The 19,795-nt window shown below is 30.8% G+C and overlaps 1 protein-coding gene across 1 annotated transcript; it reads right to left on the minus strand.

Annotated features, from left to right (window-relative positions):
* Nucleotides 1–9,004: 9,004 nt before the first annotated feature.
* On the minus strand, nt 9,005–10,507 carry LOC108323134 (uncharacterized). The gene is made up of 3 exons (XM_017555496.2): nt 10,083–10,507; nt 9,852–9,994; nt 9,005–9,403 (listed from the first exon to the last, which is right to left on the minus strand). The coding sequence occupies exons 1-3, from the start codon at nt 10,345–10,347 to the stop codon at nt 9,293–9,295; spliced, it is 519 nt and encodes a 172-aa protein (XP_017410985.1). The 5' UTR covers nt 10,348–10,507; the 3' UTR covers nt 9,005–9,292.
* Between the last annotated feature and the right edge of the window lie 9,288 nt (nt 10,508–19,795).

The raw sequence follows: 19,795 nt of genomic DNA on the forward strand, positions 1-19,795 counted from the left end.
CAAGTTTTTACAAAGACTTTCATCCGCAGCTCAGCTACACTTTCATCAAAGCTTCTAGAGATCCACACCACAAAACACCTAATTTGACCAAGCCAGTGTATCTACAAAGAAGACAACTTCAAATAAAACACAATGGTATAAGTGGAATTAAAAAAACTGATTGGGTGCAATGTAGAAAGTAATTGTCTATAAGAAATCATCGATCTGTTTGAATGGTGACGCAGTTAAGACAATTTTTTCCTCCACCTCCATAGTTTCAATTTGTACTCTTATAAATTTTTATAATGTAAATTTTGTATTCTAGAATGTGTAATTTGAAACGTATTTTTTATTTTATATGATGTGGAATATATTTGTATTTATACAATCTCAAATGTATTTTTTATTTTTTATTTTAAAACATCCACTCTAAAATATAAAATTGTATATTCCAAGTTGTATATAGAAATATTTTTGGATGCAGATTGAAATTATGGAGTTGTAAGAAGAAATGATACGCATTTAGTTTCACCTTTCCATGCTTTTGGTAAAATAAGTCCTTCTACTAAAGTTTAGCTTTTACTTCATGCACTCTCACAGTTTCTTTGCACACTCTTTCAAATTTTCAAAATGATTATTTTGTCCTTTGTAAAAGAATTTTTGAGATTACCTGATCCAAAAAAATTTGGAACACGAGGATTACTCTTTACACCACCCCACTTTGTTCCCTGCATCACCACATTTTTTTAAATTTTAAAACTATTATTTATATTTTAAAATATCCTGCACCTCCACCTCTTTTCTTTAACGGATGTGACACATCTGTTAATGGATCTGGCACATCTGTTGAGTTTTTTTTTTTTTTAATTTTTAGTTTTTTAATTTATTGTATTTTAAATTAATATATAAATATTATTTAATTTTTTAAAATTATTATTTAATTATTTATAAATTAATTTTATTTTATTTAATAAAATAATTATTATTAATTTAATTTATGTATTATTACTTAAATAATAATTAAAATATTTTTTATAAATATATTAAAACGGATGTAGCGACATCTGTTGAATTTTTTTTTTTAATTTTTAATTTTTTGTATTTTAAATTAATATATAAATATTATTTAATTATTTTAAAATTATTACTTAATTATTTATAAATTAATTTTATTTTATTTAATAAAATAATTATTATTAATTTTAATTTATGTATTATTATTTAAATAATAATTAAAAATTTTGTTATAAATCTACTAAACGGATAACGGATGTGGCGACATCCGTTGAATTATGTTTTTTTAGTTTTTAGTTTTTTAATTTTTTATATTTTAAATTAATATATAAATATTATTTAATTTTTTAAAATTATTACTTAATTATTTATAAATTAATTTTATTTTATTTAATAAAATAATTATTATTAATTTAATTTATATATTATTATTTAAATAATAAATAAAATACTTTTTAAAAATTTATTAAACAGGTGGCACATCCGTTAAAAGTCTATTATTAATTGGCGTTCTTCTTCTCTTCTTAGTTTAATTTTTATGTTAATATGGGGATGCTGTGAGTAATTGTGGGGTATAGGAAGCAATACCACTTAAGTTTTCATCTAGGACCAAATAAATAAGTACTGTTTTTGACTATGATAATCCATGTTACACTTTATCTTAGCCCAAACGGTTCAACCCTAAAATTAGTAATTGTACTCTGAGCCATTTTTTGAAAATGGTGTTGTATTATGAATTTGGATATTTTCTTTCTTTATTATAAGGGTTAAATATGTTTTTGGTCCCTTAACTTTATTAATATATGAATTTAGTCTTTTTAACCAAATTTTGTTAACATTGAAGCAAAAATGTGTCAAAAGGTGTAAACAACTCAGATGCTATCATGAAACGCACTTGAAACATTAAATAAACCTAACAAAATTTAGTTAAAAGGACTAAATTCATACATTAATAAAGTTTGGAAACTAAATTAGGCCAAAGTTTTGAAAAGGGATTAATTCCAATTTTCACTAAAAGTTAGGGGACCAAAAACATATTTAACCCTTATTATAATAACAGAAATTCTGATAAATTGATTTTTAAGTGTTTATACGTATTTTATGTAAAGTAAATGATTAAAATAAAAACTAACTACCTATTATCCTACTAAATTATACTAGTGGAAAAATGACTTTTTATAACGTACAAAAATGATCTTTTATATCGTAGTTACTGGGGACATAGTTTTGGGCGATATAGTAAGTCTGCACATTTTATAACGTAGAAAAAATTTACGTTATAATATGTTCAACATATTATAACGTAGTTTCTGAAGTACGTTATAATATGCGCAGTTTATTATAACAAATTTTCATTTGTATGTTATAATAGGTGGCAGGTATTATAATATAGAAGATTTTGTACGTTATAATATGTTATATATTGTACCGTTCGGTCTTTCCGATTCATAAACCGAGCGTCCCCCCAAGTCGGCCGTCCAGACCGAACGTCCACCTAGGTCGACCATCCGAACCGAACGTCCACCCAGGTCGGCCATGGACAATCCCTTCGCATAATGAAATTACGCTCGGGCTTGGGGGGCTTATGTACCGTCCGGTCTTCCCGATTCATAAACCGAGCGTCCCCCCAGGTCGGCCATCCAGACAGAGCGTCCAAAGCTGACGTTGTCCGCCACACTCATGGATCGAACGTCCACCCAGGTCGACCATCCAGACCGAACGTCTACCCAGGTCGGTCGTCCAGACCGAGCGTCCAGTGTGACCGATCAGCAAAACCGAGTAGCCGCCCACTCAGGTTGACGTCCCTGGCCGACCACTCTTCTGACCGTCCGTCCCGACCGACCCTCACTAGGTCACGGATGACTCATTAAAGCCCTTAATGAAGATTAAGGTATGATTGGGCTGTTTTCAAGCCCACAAAAGGTAAAAGCCCATTACAATCAGTATAAATAAAGGTCCCAGGTATGATTTCTACACAGATTCCTTACGATGCAATATATTCATGCATCACAGACCGCTCCGTCATATTACTGACTTGAGCGTCGGAGTGCCTTTGGCAGGTACCCGACCGCCCGGCTTGGAGTAGGAGGACGACCTCCTGGAGTGCATAGGGAGAACCCGCCCGGCCTTCAACCTAGAGCGTGGAGCAGCGTCCGTCCGTCACCAAGCGTCTTGAAACCGAGAGAGCCCGTTCAACCCTTCCAGGCACGTCCAACCCTCGACCAAGAGGTAACCGTCCAGTCTTCTTCAGTTCGTGGGATTCAGCAACGTCCGTCCGGTTCTCGCCAGCTCCTAGTGCCCCAAGCGCCAGAGCCGCTCGATCTGTTTCATCTGGTGAGAGAGCCCGTCCAGCCTTTTCCAACATATCCAGCCCTAAAGCCGGTAAACGTCCGCCCGGTCTTCGACAAAGTCTTAAGTGTTTTAATAGGGTCCCTCCAGATTCGGTCGAAACATATATTATTACGTATATATTATTGTACGTTATAATATGTGATCAACGTACCATATCATACATTGCTTAGTACGTTACAATAAATGTTTTTTTAATACATTGCTTAATACATTACGTTAGATATTTCTACACATTTTGTGAAAGCGCACACATACGAAAAGAAGTTCTCCTGATAAAGTTAATCTAAAGGGAGCAAAAGAAATCTCTAGAGTCAGATATGAATAAAAAAAGAAAAAATAAACTGAAATAAAAATCTTACATTAACCAAGCATAGTGTTGAAGCAATAATAATGTCAGAGGTATGGAAATAACTGAACAACTTGATTGTCTTCTTGTAGAGAACAAAACATAAAATTTAAATTAGAACTGAAATATCATCTCACATTATAAGTCACAACAAATACAAACTGAAAAATCAGCTTCCCATGGGATTGAGGATGCTATAGTAATATCGTGCATATGTATCTAAGCAGCGTACTATACAACCCTTTTTGTTTGAAATAGTTATTTGAAAGGAACCATCACTGCATAAAATTGGCTTATTCTAAGAAATGTAAGAGGGAATAAATAGGGAGTGAGCAAATTGATTTAAGCATGGGCAATTGAGAGAAAGAGTAGCAGAGATAATGGAAGAATACAGTTCAATAAGTTAAACATTTGGAATAATCTAAAATGTTAGTATAGACATTCTATAATGAATGTTGTCCTATACCCACATCTTCACAAAGTTGTTAGAGAGGCTGCCAAAGGCATAATAATCATATAATTTAAATTCGTGGAAATTTAAATTATACAGAGTAGAAGTAGCTAGAATTGATGATGTAATTTAAGAATTTAAACAACATTACTATGCCCAATACACACAACCTTTTATAAGATGTGTTTTATTGTCCATAATTGACCACATCTTCTATTTGATCTTTATAAAAATAGAAATTTCACTCTTAAATCATCTAAGCATATCATCAAATGGATATTAAAAGGCATCACTTTTAAATAAGTGGTTGAAGAGAAGCTTTCCAGCCCGACAATGAAATCAAAGTGTTTCATAAGTAATGGTTCAGAAATCAGTATTTGGAAGCTATAACTATTAGCTTCTAAATAAACATAAAAAAAAATCACATTTTATATGTGGAACCGTATAACCAAGCATAAGAATTTAGCATCAAGATCGAGAGTTAAAGACTCATGTTGAACATTACTCAGAACACCAAAATTCTCAGACAAAACATTCATAGTAGCATGTTATTAGTTGTTCTTATTTTTTGTATTTTGTTATTTGAATTGGAAAGAATGTAGATCTAAAATAATAGAGTGAATTACAGGTTGGAAGATACACAAACCCTGAAGAAAACCCCTTCTTCCCTGAAAACTTCCCTGAAAAAACCTGCTACCTTTTCTCTGCCACTTTCATTGGCACAATCCAACATCAATAATTCAGACAGAAAATTTTTTTTAATTAAAAATAGTCTATGATTACACTGGTTTATTTGTAGAAATATAACCCTAAATCCAAAATTAAATTTGAAGCAGATTCTCGTGCACGAGACTTAAAACACGATCTTTTTGTTCTTCAAGAATCAATGAAAAGTAAATTAACAGGATAAAAAGAGGGGAAAAGTTTTACAGAGAAGAATGTGAACTATAACTACCTTCAAAATTCTCCAATCACCGTTGTGGATAAGGCTCCCTCCTCCTCCTCTCTCTCATGTTAACGCCGCTAATTTCTCCACCAATCGAAACACAATCCCCACCAATCTAAGAAATTAGTGAAATTAATAGAAGAAAAACATAACAAATTAGGGAAAAACAAATAGTAGAATGTGAACTATGAATCATAAAACCTACTTGGTCAGACTTCAGAGATTTCGAGGAAGAGGCAGCGGAGCCAGAAGTAGTCTTGCGGAGGAAGGAGTGTTCTCGGAGCCGAGAAGAACACAGGCACGGAGGAGTGCTGAGAAATGTGAGTGAGGAGTGCCGAGAAATGTAAGTGAGAGGGATGAGACGAAGAGGAAGAGAGGAATGAGAGTGACAGGGAACGTGAAGAGAGGAATGAAAGTGAGAGGAACGTGAGGAATGAGAGTGAGAGGGAACGTGAGATATTATAACTGATTTCTAAAACTCCGTTATAATACATCAATAATAGGTTTTCAACTTATTTACAAGTTTGTCACCGTTTTTCATATTATAACTGATTTTCAAAACTACTTTATAATATGTTTTAAACTTATTTACAAGTTTGCCATTACGTTTCATATTATAACTGATTTTCAAAACTACGTTATAATATGTCTTAAACTTATTTACAAGTTTGTCACCACGTCTCATATTATAACTGATTTAAAAAACTACGTTATAATATCTCCCTATTATGATGGATAATTTTTATCCGTCATAATAGGTTTGTTATAAAATATCATTTTTCTACTAGTGTTACGTATTTGTCAATATTTTTTTTTTATTTTAACTGTAAGATTTAATAATAAATACAATAAAAAAATTTAACTAAACAAAGTTCTCCTATTTCGTTGTGAATCCAAGTTAGGTAAATTACATGATAATTTAGACGACGCTAAATTTTACCAAAAAAATGACAGAGTAAAAACACAGTTCAATGTAAATTGAACAAGAATATTTATTATTTAGGTGTAGTTAACTAAATTTTATTAAGTAACTGAATTCACGTTCTGTTTTATTTTATTTTTTATAATACGTGTGTTGCTGTTGATGGTATAGTTGTATTCATGTTTTCTGTGATTTAAATTTAAATTTTAATTAGTTTTCGTCAAACATTATGTTGACATATTTGAAAACATTTTTTTTTTTAATTTAGTTAAAAATAAAATTCACCAAAATTTCAGTTACCTTTAAAGCTATGATAATTTTTTTTTCAACCTAAGTTTAACTTTGGTTAATTTCCTAACCATAATCCAAACACATATTTTTAACTCTTTATGATTATCTCGTTGTTTTCAATGTTCGGTAATAGTTTACCCTGCTGTAAAGGAACACGTAACAGACAAAATGTTCTCAGGACTGTCTGGGATGCATAAATAAGCTTTTAAGCAAAGTAATTTTAAAAATTACAAAAAACCTATATGCTAGTATTTTATTTGGTTATAATAATAAAAAAGATTTTATTTGAAAAGATAATTAAATTACAGCTTTTTCTTTCCAAAAACTCCTCAAAGTAAAGTTTTCATGATAATAGAATATTCGTAAACAAACATAAAAAATGTAGAAGTGTTTTTCCATGTGAAAAAACTGAATCAAGCAACCTATTAATTGATATTTGTATCTTTTATTCTTTTTTTATTGTTAATGATAACCTTATACAGTCCTGAAACTTGTAGTTTGGACATGAAAAGAGCTGTTTTGGTTGCATTATAATAACTCATCTTATCATCAATCAATAGCAGAGAAGGAGAAATTTACTGTTTCTGTTGTTCAACAGTTATATGTTCATATACTTCAGTTTTGATACAGGTGTTATTCACTAAAAGAAAGTAATTGTACTTCTCATAGTTTAAGTACTAGAACAAGGGCTATGCTAGCAAGAAGTGTTTATGCAGTTAGTGAAGTTCATTGATTGCATATAAGCAGTAAAATCTGCTTTTGACTAGTTTCCCTGTGAACTTTCTTGGAGAGCAGTGATTGCTGTCTTTTATAGAACAAGTCTCCTGTAATCTGATCTCCAACATCTTTCTTGAAAGAACAAAAGTCAATTATCATATGCTACTAGTCTGTGTTATCTTGTCAAGCATTGTGTTTTGAAGTCAAGGGTTGTGTTAATCACTTGTTGTTTCTTCTAAATCATAATATTCATAAACTTGATCTTCAGTTTGGAACCGTCAAAGAAAGAGGGAAATGGGGACAGAGAATTCAGTCACTATAGTTATCAAGAGCAATCCTAAATTGAATTTGAAAGATCTGCCTTTAATTCACTGATAATACCCTTATTGATTACCATGCCCACATTAAGGACATTCTCATTTCATAATTCTGTGGCCAATATTGGTACATCTAAAGGAATTTCTTCATTAATGTTTGTGGCCAACATTCCTTTCCTATAAGAAATGGTATAACATTAATAAGAATATCACAATTGTTTACTGATGAGTCACAATACAGGCCCCATTTGCATGTGCCTTTATTTTATATGGCCCTTTTCTTTTGCCTTTCAGAGTAATTGAGAATTTATTGCAGATTTGATTTGTGGTCCTTGGTAGACAGTATGTTATAATTACTTAATTTTCCTTAATGATTGCAAAAGAAAAATCCCAAGGTAGGTTTACCTGGTTGTCTATTTTTGGTCTCAATCAATAGAGATAGACTGTCTGATTTGGGTCTAATCATGACACATGAAGTGATATGCAATTCTTTGGATGGTTGAAATGATATAAACAGTAGGCGTTTTGATTATTAGAAATTCTGGCCTATGGGAATTTAGTAAATGAGTTATATGGCCTTATTTAAAGGGATAAATATCACAAGAACAGTAGGTACATTATAAATGAATATTACTGTGGTAATAACTGTTACTGTTATCATGAATATCACAGGATTTCATACTGCATGTTGGTTTCTTTGTTGGTTCTTGACATAGCAGTAACTGGCTGCTTCATATATGCAGTTATGGACCCATCCTAACTTGATGGATAGATTTTTGGCTTCTTCCCTACATGCTATTGTACTAATAGCGTAAGGGTCAAGACTCACCCATTAAAATATCAACTAATAATTCATTATAATTAATTTGAATTGAAACTATATTAGAGACTTTTTTTGATGCAGTTACATTATATTAGAGACTGAGTTGTTGATTAGAAGATTGCTTGTTTCAAGTTCCTATTGCATAAACAATAAAAGGGTGGTGGTTTTGTGGCTTCATGCTGTTATATTTTGCACACATAGTGAAAAAGTAACACTCTTGTATCTGTGATTGAGTTCTTTTAACAAAACGGAAAATCTGAGCCAAACCATGATCAGAATTCCGAGGTTCATAACACCTCAGATAGAGCAAACCTTTCATTAAATTCAGATGTCTGTAATGATCTGTTATTGTGTTTATTTACTTCTGCAGTGAAGAATTTTCATTTACTTTTCAATTAGAAAGCCGGACCTGATATGAATGGTACAATTATTGACCCAAACAAAAAATTACTAGAAAGTCAGCATAAATTTTGGAAAACCTCTTATCTGACAATGTTTTGACGTGCTATCTGTCCTTTGATACTTGAGCCTAGAAACAAATAATGCAATATTTAAACACCAATTTGAACTCTGAGCTATAATTTTAACCGCTCTTAATTGGAAAACAGACATTGCGTGAGGTCTGCTTGAGGATTGTGGAGATTCTGGCACATTATTGGTGAAACCTTTCACGAATATGTTGGTCACCAAGAGCGTCATAAAAACTTGAATGTCGGAAGTTTGGAACTCAACTGATATAATTTTCGCCTCATGTTTTCTTTTTCTTGTTATAAATAAGATCCCTTCAAGTTGTGAGTAAGAATGGCTTATTTGCTAAATATATAATTACTAAAAGGAAGATGTGGATGTTGTAACTATATCAATCAGAAAACTCACTTGTAAAAAATTTTTACATTCATTACTCCTCTATTCTTTTTCTTTTTGTTGGTGGTGCTATACAAACATGTTACCACAGGAGCATGGTTTTGCAGTTGAGGTTATGATTGGCGTTGAAAGAGAAATCTTGGTTGAAACTTCTGATGAATTTCCATGCCCATGTAAGAATCAACTAGAAGGAACTTCCGACATTCTAGTGGCTATCATATAATACTCTACGAGCCACTATACATGTCACAACTTTGCAGTTTGCACCAATCAACTTGCTGATTCCGAAATACTCTGCAACGAAGGGCGCCAGGATTTTGACCTCACTACAGCAGGATTTGCTGAAGCCACCCTAGGCCTTTGTCTCTCTGCCCTCGTTCCCTGGAATTCATTAGACTGTTTAGCATCGATACAAATCAATGATGCGTCCAAAATTGGAGATAAAAGTCGTGTCTGCAGCTTAATTTCTAGTAAAATTATGTCTGTCAAATTACTGGATTATATTTCATTTTGCTTTGATCATTCATTCCCTTCGTTTCAAAAGAAACACAAGGGCTAGAGTTTCACACTTTCAAAGAGTTATAACATCCAAGCCATGTTTTGTTAAGGATTGCATGACTAATGGTATAAATACATACATATTTTATTATAGATAACAGTAGAGAGATTCGGCATCTATAGAACGTGTGCCATGTGGATAGATAGATCAAAGTCTTGAGTGGATTCACTATTGGGGTGGACTAAAGAAACAACCTACTAGAATATTATTCATGGAATAATACTTAACTTAAAGGGAAAAGTAGAAAAGCAGTGATGACATGAGACATACCTGGTGTGCAGACTCCCCTCCTGTATGTGGCTCACTGGCTGAACTCTGCTTCTCCGGTTGTGCTGTGTGTGCCTTATCAACTGTCTCAGCCTGTGGCTTCCTTGTCTTTGCATGCTTCTTTGCTTTCAAAACCTTCATAACCTCTAAAACCAGAAACAGAAACACAGTCAGAGACCCTTCCAAAACACACAAAAAGTAGAATCATGAAAAAGATCTGACAGCATGATATACCTTGAGTGGTGATGAGCCTGTAGGCATGGCCAAGGTTGAGAGTTTCATTAGGCCGGAGGAGCTTAACTCGGGTGAAACGTACCGTTTTGTGGTCTTGATTCTGGTCCTGTGGTGGCACAGGCAATGGTATTATCAAAGACACATAGTGACCTGGGTTGGTCCTCATAACCTCACTTGCAGAGACTGGCCAATACAACCTCTCTATCTTCCCACAAGGGTGTTGGATCACAAGCACTGCAGCATCCACAGCTTGGCAATTCCCCATGTGTGAATGGATGAATGAAGAAGAAAATGGTAAAGATAAGGGAGAATGAATGAATGAACGAATGAAGAGAAGGAAGGAAGTGAAGTAAGCAAAGGTCTTTATCTATACAGCTCCTTCTAGCACCCCACAAATATAGTAAAAACAGGTTCTAAGAAACTCTTGGCTCTTTAACCAGCCTCGTCCCAACTAACATTATATTATTAATAATAATATTATATTAATATGATAGGGTGGTCAATTTAAGGCAAAGATATTTGGCCTTAAATTGCATAGGGGGGCATGACAAAAATATTGTGAAGGTTTTCGTTAATAATTGTGAATCTAGTAAGATAATGTTTGGACATAGTGGTTAATTATTTTAATATTGTGCAACCACTGATTGGCACCGGCACTGGCCTCTAGAAATGCTGCAAATGCCACGTGGAGAGATGAGAAGACGAAGAAAATTGGACGGATATGTTCGGCGATGTCGACGCGGTCAAGGATTAGATTTAAAGTAAGACAAATGCCTCTTACGTATTATCTATATGCTACTACTACTATATAACCAAAAATCAGAAAATACTAATAATAATTATTCTAACAATAAAATAAAAATATTGGGCACTCAAAGCGTGCGTTTGAACAAGATTCTTTTGAGTGGACGTTGGATAAAGGACACAGCACCATCTTATCCGGGTTTCAGAAACTCGCGTACCTTGTTTGTTTGGTTTCTATAAAATGTGTGTGAAGGTAGAAACTTCTAGGAATTAACATGCCAAATTTTCACTAATACTAAACGGATATTGCTTCTCAGTCCAATGCCAAGTGCAGCTTCAAAGTGACCTATAATAATTGATGATATTGGTTTATTGATGAATGTATAAAAAATATGAGTGTGTTCGAGCGAACTTTGCTTTTTGAAAGTGGGTTGGACCAAATCATTGTAAGCCATTTTGGTAATTTTTCTAAGTTTCAGTTTGAGATAAATAATTCTTTTCAGACGGCTGCAAGAGTCTTTGATCTTCAATGTGGAGAAACTTTAATTCAGGATTTGAAACGTGACTCGCCCAAACTATTTTATGAACCATAAATGATAGATTTGAGTATCCTCTTTGATCCATGGAGCAAATTTTGTGCGTATCTTAAGTACTTTGACAAGAAGGCACCAAAGATGCTTTACAATCATAATTTATCTCCATGATCCCAGCGACAAGGCGATGAATACTCGTTAATTTTGAAATTACTAGAATTCATATTTGCTTCTTACTTTTATTACTGCACATTAACCTTGCTTGGCCAACTCATGCAAGCAAGTAACTATGACCTATGGGACCACCCCTAGGAAGGGCCTCCATAGGTTGTCTTGTCTGGTTCTGTGTATGTACATAACCCCATATCACATATGGGGAAAAAGTGTTAACATAATATAATTAATTTGTATGTTTTGCTCAATAAATTGTCCATATCTTGGGATGAACAATGCCTTGTTGAGTTAAGACAAGAGTGGTAATATTGGTGTAGATCCTTGACTCTTGTGAATCTGATATTACTTAAACTATGATTGCCCCAAGGTTTGAAAATTTCTTCTTCTGATTCACATGTGTAAACATCTCTGCATAATGTCAGTGTATGTAAGCCATGTGAGGTGCTGGGTGATTTTGGCCGAAATATTAAATGAGGAAAGGACTGTTTCTTGTTCAAACATGACTCTTGTAGGGGACTACACCTTTGCTATTATATAGTAAGAGTGGCAGCCATCGTTATTTGTTAATATTCTAATGTTAGGACATGTTTTAAATACAGTAGTTGATGGAATTCGATCTCAATAATGGTTCATGTTTGCAACTTGTGGGGGTACCATATTCAGGTTTTGTATGGCTTGTACCGTGGCTTTTCAACATTCTCTCTTTTATTTAAAACTTCCCACCAAACGTTGGACCTCTGAAAGCCTCTTATTTGTGGGGACTATTCGTTCTTTTGTTGCTGTGAAGGACATAAGCCAAGAGTTGCTTTCTCCACATTCTTCCCCCCATGATAAAAACAAAACCAACCATCCAAAAAGCACTTACTAATCAATTTATTATCTACGAGAAAAGTTCACTGAATCAAAATATCTGAGACCCCCATGAAATTGGTGACTCAGAGGGAGGAACTTAGGGGCAAAAGCATATGCCACCATGTTGTTTAGGGCCAGTCAAGTACCCAACAATGTGCAGGGTTTTTACAGTGCTTTGTCTGATACAAGTTCAGTATATTCTCATAAAGAAAATCTGCATGTGTCGTTGGGGAAACATTATAAAGTTTGTGAAATGAAATCTGATATATATATATATATATTATATCGGTTCGTTGTCTCCAAATCATGTTTGGCTTTCCTTTCTACTCTCTAAATCTTTTATTGATTCCAAAAAATCAAGGTGCAAGATACTGTCCTCTGTACAAGGCTTCCTAAACATTGTTCACATTGGTCTCACCATATCTGTTTCACACATTTCATCTGCTAACTGTTTGTTATTTTATTCACAAAAATAAAATTGCATGTGGTTAGGCCATTAGTGTTTTGCCTTAACCAACCATTTATATCAAAAGGGTATGTGCTTCAAGGCATTAAAATGAGACTCCATTGTCCTTAAACCGTAAGATTTTCTGAAACGTGACATTGTTATGTTGTTCCTCGTAAAAAAGATCCAAATCCTTGGTGAAAAGACTTGATGAAGAGAATCGGTTTTAACGCCAATGGAGATTTATGTTTAAAAGGTGACCTAACTTTTAGTGAAAAAAAAAATTGAAATGTGGCAAATTTAGCTTAGAATATGAATATTTGTATGGATTCATGCATGATTTTCTTAAATAAAGACGGAGCTAGTAGTAAATGATTCATTATCATAAAGGGGTCAAACCTTAGGTTATGAGCTCGAGAGAAAAACTTTAAAAGAAGCCTTGTAATCATGAATAGGTTCTTTATAGTTATGAACACACCCAAATGGTGGTCTTGTAGAGAGAAGGGAAAGGTTTTGGAGGGCCATATCCATTTGAATTAGCCCTTCCATAATGAATTGACCAATTCAAAGTACGGAATAATCATGCTTAACCTTAAAAGCAACCAATAACCAAAATCAAATTCCCATTTCCCTCGATTCTCAAAACAGATTGAAGCCTAACTATTCAATTTCTTAAAAAATTTCAAATATATATATATGTATATTCATTTTAAAGAAATAAAAATGAGGCAATTAAGTTTAAACCCGTCCCTCATAAAATATGGTTGTTGTACTGACAATTTTGCTATTAAAACTTTTCATATTTGTGAACTCTTTTTTCGTAAACTTTTTATAAAATTTCATATTTATAGAAATGAAAAGACTTCTCCCCAGGATTCCTGCTCTTGGATGTGATTATGATTTAATATTGCAGTGGACAATTTAGCTTTTTAGATGGCTACGCAACATGCATAGGTCAAAAACTACTACCTTTAATTATGGTAAAAGAAATGCATAAATATAACAACATTTTTAACATTTAATAATCAAATGTATTTTCTAAGTTTACTTCTTGTTTCAGAAATTATAATAATAATAATCTTAACTCATTTTTAAATATTTCCATGAGAAACTGTAAAAAGTGGTTTACCTTTTACGATTTTTTATTAAAACAGAGAACTGAATAATCTGATTTATTATTATTAAATGATTAAAACACAAAAACGTTTTATGCATTAAAATATCTATTTTGTTCCGCTATTTGATTTCTTTCTCAATATATATATTTCTAATATTTCAACTTTCATTTTAGTGTTCAAAATTAATAAATTCACATTAATTTGGTTTATGTATTATTTCTTCTCTTCATACAAGTGACAGTACATCATCATTAAATGTGAAGAGACGTGTAAAGAGGAAAGTAATAGCAAACTAGAAAAGCATATTAATTCTTCTTGTAGAACTACTCAAATGAATTCTACACCACAAACAAGAAAAAGAAAAGTGTTTTCATAAATAAGTTAAATAAATTCATAGATACTTAAATTCATGTACGAAAATTCTCTTATATAATTTGTTTATACTGTTTTCAACTAAATACATCTTTTTTTAACATATTATTTTTTTATTCATTGTTTCTTTTATATCAAACAAAACGATGATAAGAGTGCTTTTAGTTATTTTTTTTGTACTAATGTTACTACAACAATGGACTACTCAACGTGCTGAAAGAGATCTCACATTAATTTCAGAATCGATGTTGAAAGAGTTATAGTTGGAAGTCGTGTTTGAATGTCGAATTGATTTGACAAGTTTATTTTATATATTAATTATTTGCATAACTCATGTTGAATTATGAAGAACGTAAGAATAGAACCACCTTTTGTGACCACAGAACTGATTAAGAAAAAAAAAACGTATTATTGTGTAACTAAATTTTTGATTACTGGGTAAATGTTCGAATAATAATAACTTTTGACAGTGAAAATATAAATGGTAATCTGGGTCAACCCTTTCTGAAAAAAACATCGTTGTTGGGTTGCTTGATTTTTCGAATCTACACAGTTCTATGACCATGTGCAAAGAACCATTGTTTGGTGTCTCAAACAAACATCTCAAAGATTCCATTAACCCACCACACGATTGATGTGATGCACTCGGTTGGTGAATAGTCTCATGTTTTTCTAACAAGATTTTGAATAATAATAATATTAAACACAGCACAATAATTAATGGATGAGAACAAAGCAACGTTTAACAAGACAAAAACTAGAGAAGCACTTTAGCGTAAAGTTGTGTTTGCCCTTTGATGTTTTATTCGACAAATTCATGCACGAATGGCAAAGATTGATGAGTTTTCTTTTCCTTCACTTTTGCCAGTGATGATGATTTTAACTGTCTGTTTGGTTCCTCAGTGAGAAAGAGATAGGCACGAGGGAGTAAAACCATGTTAGAATTATTGGTGTGGCAGGAATATATAAAGTGATGCTAAAAAACAGGTTGAAGAATTGAGAAATCGACACGACGGTTTGTGGTGGTCACCTTGTCACCCACATCATTTGCTTAAATCAAATCCAAAATGGTTTTGTCACAGTTTCTGGGAACATTTTTAGGGTCATAATGGGATAATTATGGGCATTTACACAAACATTTCTTGTTCAAGGGTCAATTTTTACGTCAAACCGGGTGGCAAACTTTTGTCTTTTCATTACCCTCCTTTTCTAATCAAATAGATTTTAGGAATCATATTACAAATCCTTCAACAAAAGTGCTTTCGGTAATTACTCACATCATCTACCACCTTGCCAATTTATGTTCTATTTTGATAAGCCACCACCTTCTCTTTCCAACTATATATCATCAACATTAATTCTTAATAAAAATAAGGAATATATAATTTCAAACTCTAATGTAAATAAAAAATATAAAATCAATTTAAAATATATAAAAAAAATGACACTTTTTACATTATAAATCAGTTTGTTAGACTTAAATTCAGTTTTGTAACATGAGATTAAAATATATCGTTTGTTAGACTTATCTTGTTATAGACTATTAGATCACTGAGGACTATCAAATTTTAGGCACTATATGTCAAGATAATGAATTTAAGTGTAGTCACATTTAATTTTTAAGGTTTAAATAGCATATTTTATCACTATAAGTGATGATTTTTTTTTCTATTTATCTTTTACTTTGTGTGGTCTGTATATTTTTTTAAAAAAATTTGATATGATTTTTTTTATTAAATCAACATTAACATCGTTTTAGAGAATGATTAACTTGCATATTTGTTATATATATCGTCTAACCTCATGAACAAAATAAGGTGGGGAAAATAACGATAACGTGCTGAGAGAAAAGATAAAAAAAAATATAAGAAGTATATTAAGTTATAAATAAATAAGAAAAATATTACATCATTCTTGTAAATTTAAGAATTAAAGATATTTTAATTTAGATTTGGTATGAGAAATTAAAAGATGGAAAACTTTTGAGCATTAATTCTCTTAATAACGGATGTTCTGTTTTGATGGATGGGATCTTTGGAGGGATAAATGTATCTCATATATAATGTTTTGGTATTCCATAAATGGTTCCGTACAGATAAAACATTGGTGATAGGATATTCCATACAAACACTTGCAGACATGTCAAATAGTGACACACAGATGCAACCATCTCTCCGCCAGGATATTCAATCCATCTATTCATTTATATATTAATTTAAAACAAATAAGTAAAAAAATATCACCAAAACTTTATCAGAAAAATATTCTAATAATTTTTTTCGTTAATAAATTTTACTTATGAGCTCTGACAAGACAAACTTTTCTTACCTGTTTTTTTCTTCTATCTAAATATAATTCCAGACTTTATTTAAATATCTTGTTGAATTTTACTCAAAAATGTACTAATGTTAACACAATAATTATTTTACTATTTTACATTATAGGTTTTTAATGTGTTCAGTTCTTCGTAAGAGCGGTAAAATAGATTAGTTTATTTAGCCCGTTCAAAATGAAACATGAAAAGCTTGAAATCTTGACCGGTTTCGTCAAAACACGAGTCAACAAGTTAGTTGAATACTTCACCTATTTCTTTTCTTAATTTTAATTTTTCTAAATTTTGTTTGTATAATATATATATATATATATATATGTGTGTGTACATATATAACATACTTAATCATATACATATTTTATAAATATTTAATTAATTAATTAATATTTTATGTGAATAAATTAAAATAACTATTTATTTTACATTATATTACTTTATTATGAACATTTATTAAAACTTAATTTACCAATGTTAATGATTTAATTTACAACATTATTATATTCTTACATGTTTAAATAATATAATAAAAAAATATTTTTTTAAAATATTTTTATTTTTATGTTAATTTTTAAAAAAACAGTCTACCTAATCCACCTTTAAATCGGATTAATTTGGTGTCGATATCCGCTTTGTCCTCCTTACTCTTAATTATACTTGATTAATATAATGATTGGGAAAACCACGAAGCAAAATCGAAAGATGCAGGAATTATCATACTGAAAAATCGAAAATATATTATTTTAGTAGAAAATAAAGTTTAATTATTGTAGTGTGGGTTGTTTGAACAATGGGATACTGATTTAACTTAGTAAAACAAGGGTGTTGATAGAGAAGTACAGTTAACAGTATGTTTGTTGTTATTTCTATGTTGTGGAAAAAAGGCTTTACCTGACCCAGTATTTCTCTTTGAATTATACAGTTGGACTGGGCTTTCTAATTTACACTCAAATTTTAATACAATCACTCCCAAAAATTCCAAACTTATAATAATCCTTGACAGAGTGTATTAAAGAAGTGTATGTTCACAATACAAGTATTTTGTTGTGCTATGTTCAAAAAATTTAAAATAATTAAAATCTATGTATCTTAAATGAAATATTCATATAAAAATTATTTTCTTGTTAATTTATTAATTGAAATAATTATCATGTGAATTACTTTGGTGACATACAAGATAATTTGTTAACAGCATTCGAATTAGTTGAAAAAAATTTAATAAGTTGCTTTGGTTAGATACCTTGAGTCTATATGTAGGGATAATCTTTTAGTGGTAAAAAATTGTTACAACAAAATTTTACGAACAAGGTTAGTTACTAGAAACATTTGATAAAAACAATTATAGTTATAAGTCAACTCTCCATATAGTTTATTACCATTTTCATTTGTTATCTGAATCTTGTAAAATAGATATTAATATCTTCTAATTTTATTATAAACTTTGATTTGATTAGATTAATGTAATTTAAAATCAAAAGTGATAATCGTAATTATTTATACATGTAAATATTAAATATATGTAACATGTGGAGTAATATGCAAATGTTTTTGTTAAAGTTGATAATGGAATCGTTACAATCACACTGTATATAATAAGTTCATCATCTTGTGTTGTCGAGTTGTTGCAATGTTGTTGAGTTGTTTCTAAGTTGTGGTCAAGTTGTTGCATAGCTGTCGAGTTGTACTTAGTCGTTGTTGAGCCATTATAGTGTTGTCGAGTTAAGCTATGGTCGAATTGTTACGAGTTGTCTCCAAGTGGTCAAGTTATTGTAGAATTGTCAAGCTTTTCTTTTAATCGAGTTCTTCAAAGTTGTCAAGCTATGTGTTGTGACTGAGACGTCCATATTATCGAGTTCTTCCTATGGTCTAGTTACTTATGGAGTCGAGCTCTTCATATGATCGAAGGGTGTATTGTGGCTTCTTCATATTCGATTTTTTTTCTTTCATTGTTACATTTTGTATCTTATACAATCTTGTTTTTCCTTTTCTTTGGATATACAATACTTTCTTTCTATAATCATTTTTTGTGACCTTCTCTTTTTCTTATATTTTTTTTATATCATGATGATTTATCAATAGAAGATACAAATCAATTAGCAGAAGGGGAGTGTTGAATAATTTGTTTTGATCCTTCTCTTTTTTCTTATATTTTTTTATATCATGATGGGTTTATTGATAGAAGATACAAATCAATTAGCAGAAGAAGTGGAGTGTTGAATAGTGATGGATTTATTGATAGAAGATACAAATTAATGAAATATAAGTCAAATAATACAAGAAAATATATTACTTCAATACAAAATCTTAATAGTTTTATGAAATTTCTATATAATATTTAACATTCGTATTTCTACTTACACTTAAATTTTCAATAAATAAATAATCATAAAGTTAATATATAATATACATGATGAATTTTTTAATGTGTACAATAAATATAATATTTAAGTGCATATTAAGTCGTCTAATGTTAACTTTAAGATTTTTAATAATTTCTTAAGCTGATTTTGTATTACATTCAATTTAATTAATATAATATTTAATGTTATTAAGTATTTGATAAATTAAATATGGATGAAAAGAAAATAATAAATAAATGAAAGGTCGAACTTATCAATAAAAAATAAAGTTTATATTAATATTTAAATCTATTATACCGTACCCATGCTTATGCAATAATATTTATTTATAATCATTAAAATAAAATATTTAATGAAATATTAACTAGCTTTTCAATTGCTTTAAATGCAATAAATTTAATTTATTTCATCTGAATTTTCATTTGAATAGTAATAAAAAATAACTTCAGAAAAAAAAAATAACTTTAGTATGAAAAAAAAAACTCAAGTGTTTAACTAAATATTTCCATATTAAAAAACTTAACTTTTCTTTTCCGTTATTTTCTCTAATTAAAATTAAAAGAGAATTCTGTGTTTATGACTTTAAGTTTATTTTCAAGTACAACTTGAGTTAAATAAAGTAATTTAATGAAACAAGTTTCAAATATTCAACAGAGTAAAAACTGCATAAGATGATCAATATTTACTTTTTCATAAAGGCTGTATCAGCTTTTCTTTTAAAAGATAAAAGTATAAATGCGTTTAAAATTATAATAAATCTGTTAAAAAATAAAGAAACAAATCCAA

Source organism: Vigna angularis, chromosome 10, assembly GCF_016808095.1.
Source record: "Vigna angularis cultivar LongXiaoDou No.4 chromosome 10, ASM1680809v1, whole genome shotgun sequence".
Taxonomy (NCBI): domain Eukaryota; kingdom Viridiplantae; phylum Streptophyta; class Magnoliopsida; order Fabales; family Fabaceae; genus Vigna; species Vigna angularis.

Excerpts from the sequence above, each read along its gene's own strand:
- LOC108323134 (XM_017555496.2), bottom strand. The coding sequence starts at position 10,347 with ATGGGGAATTGCCAAGCTGTGGATGCTGCAGTGCTTGTGATCCAACAC. Across the intron at positions 9,995-10,082 it reads CAGGCTCATCACCACTCAAG|AGGTTATGAAGGTTTTGAAA; the intron begins GTATATCATGCT and ends TTCTGGTTTTAG. Across the intron at positions 9,404-9,851 it reads GAGGGGAGTCTGCACACCAG|GGAACGAGGGCAGAGAGACA; the intron begins GTATGTCTCATG and ends AATGAATTCCAG.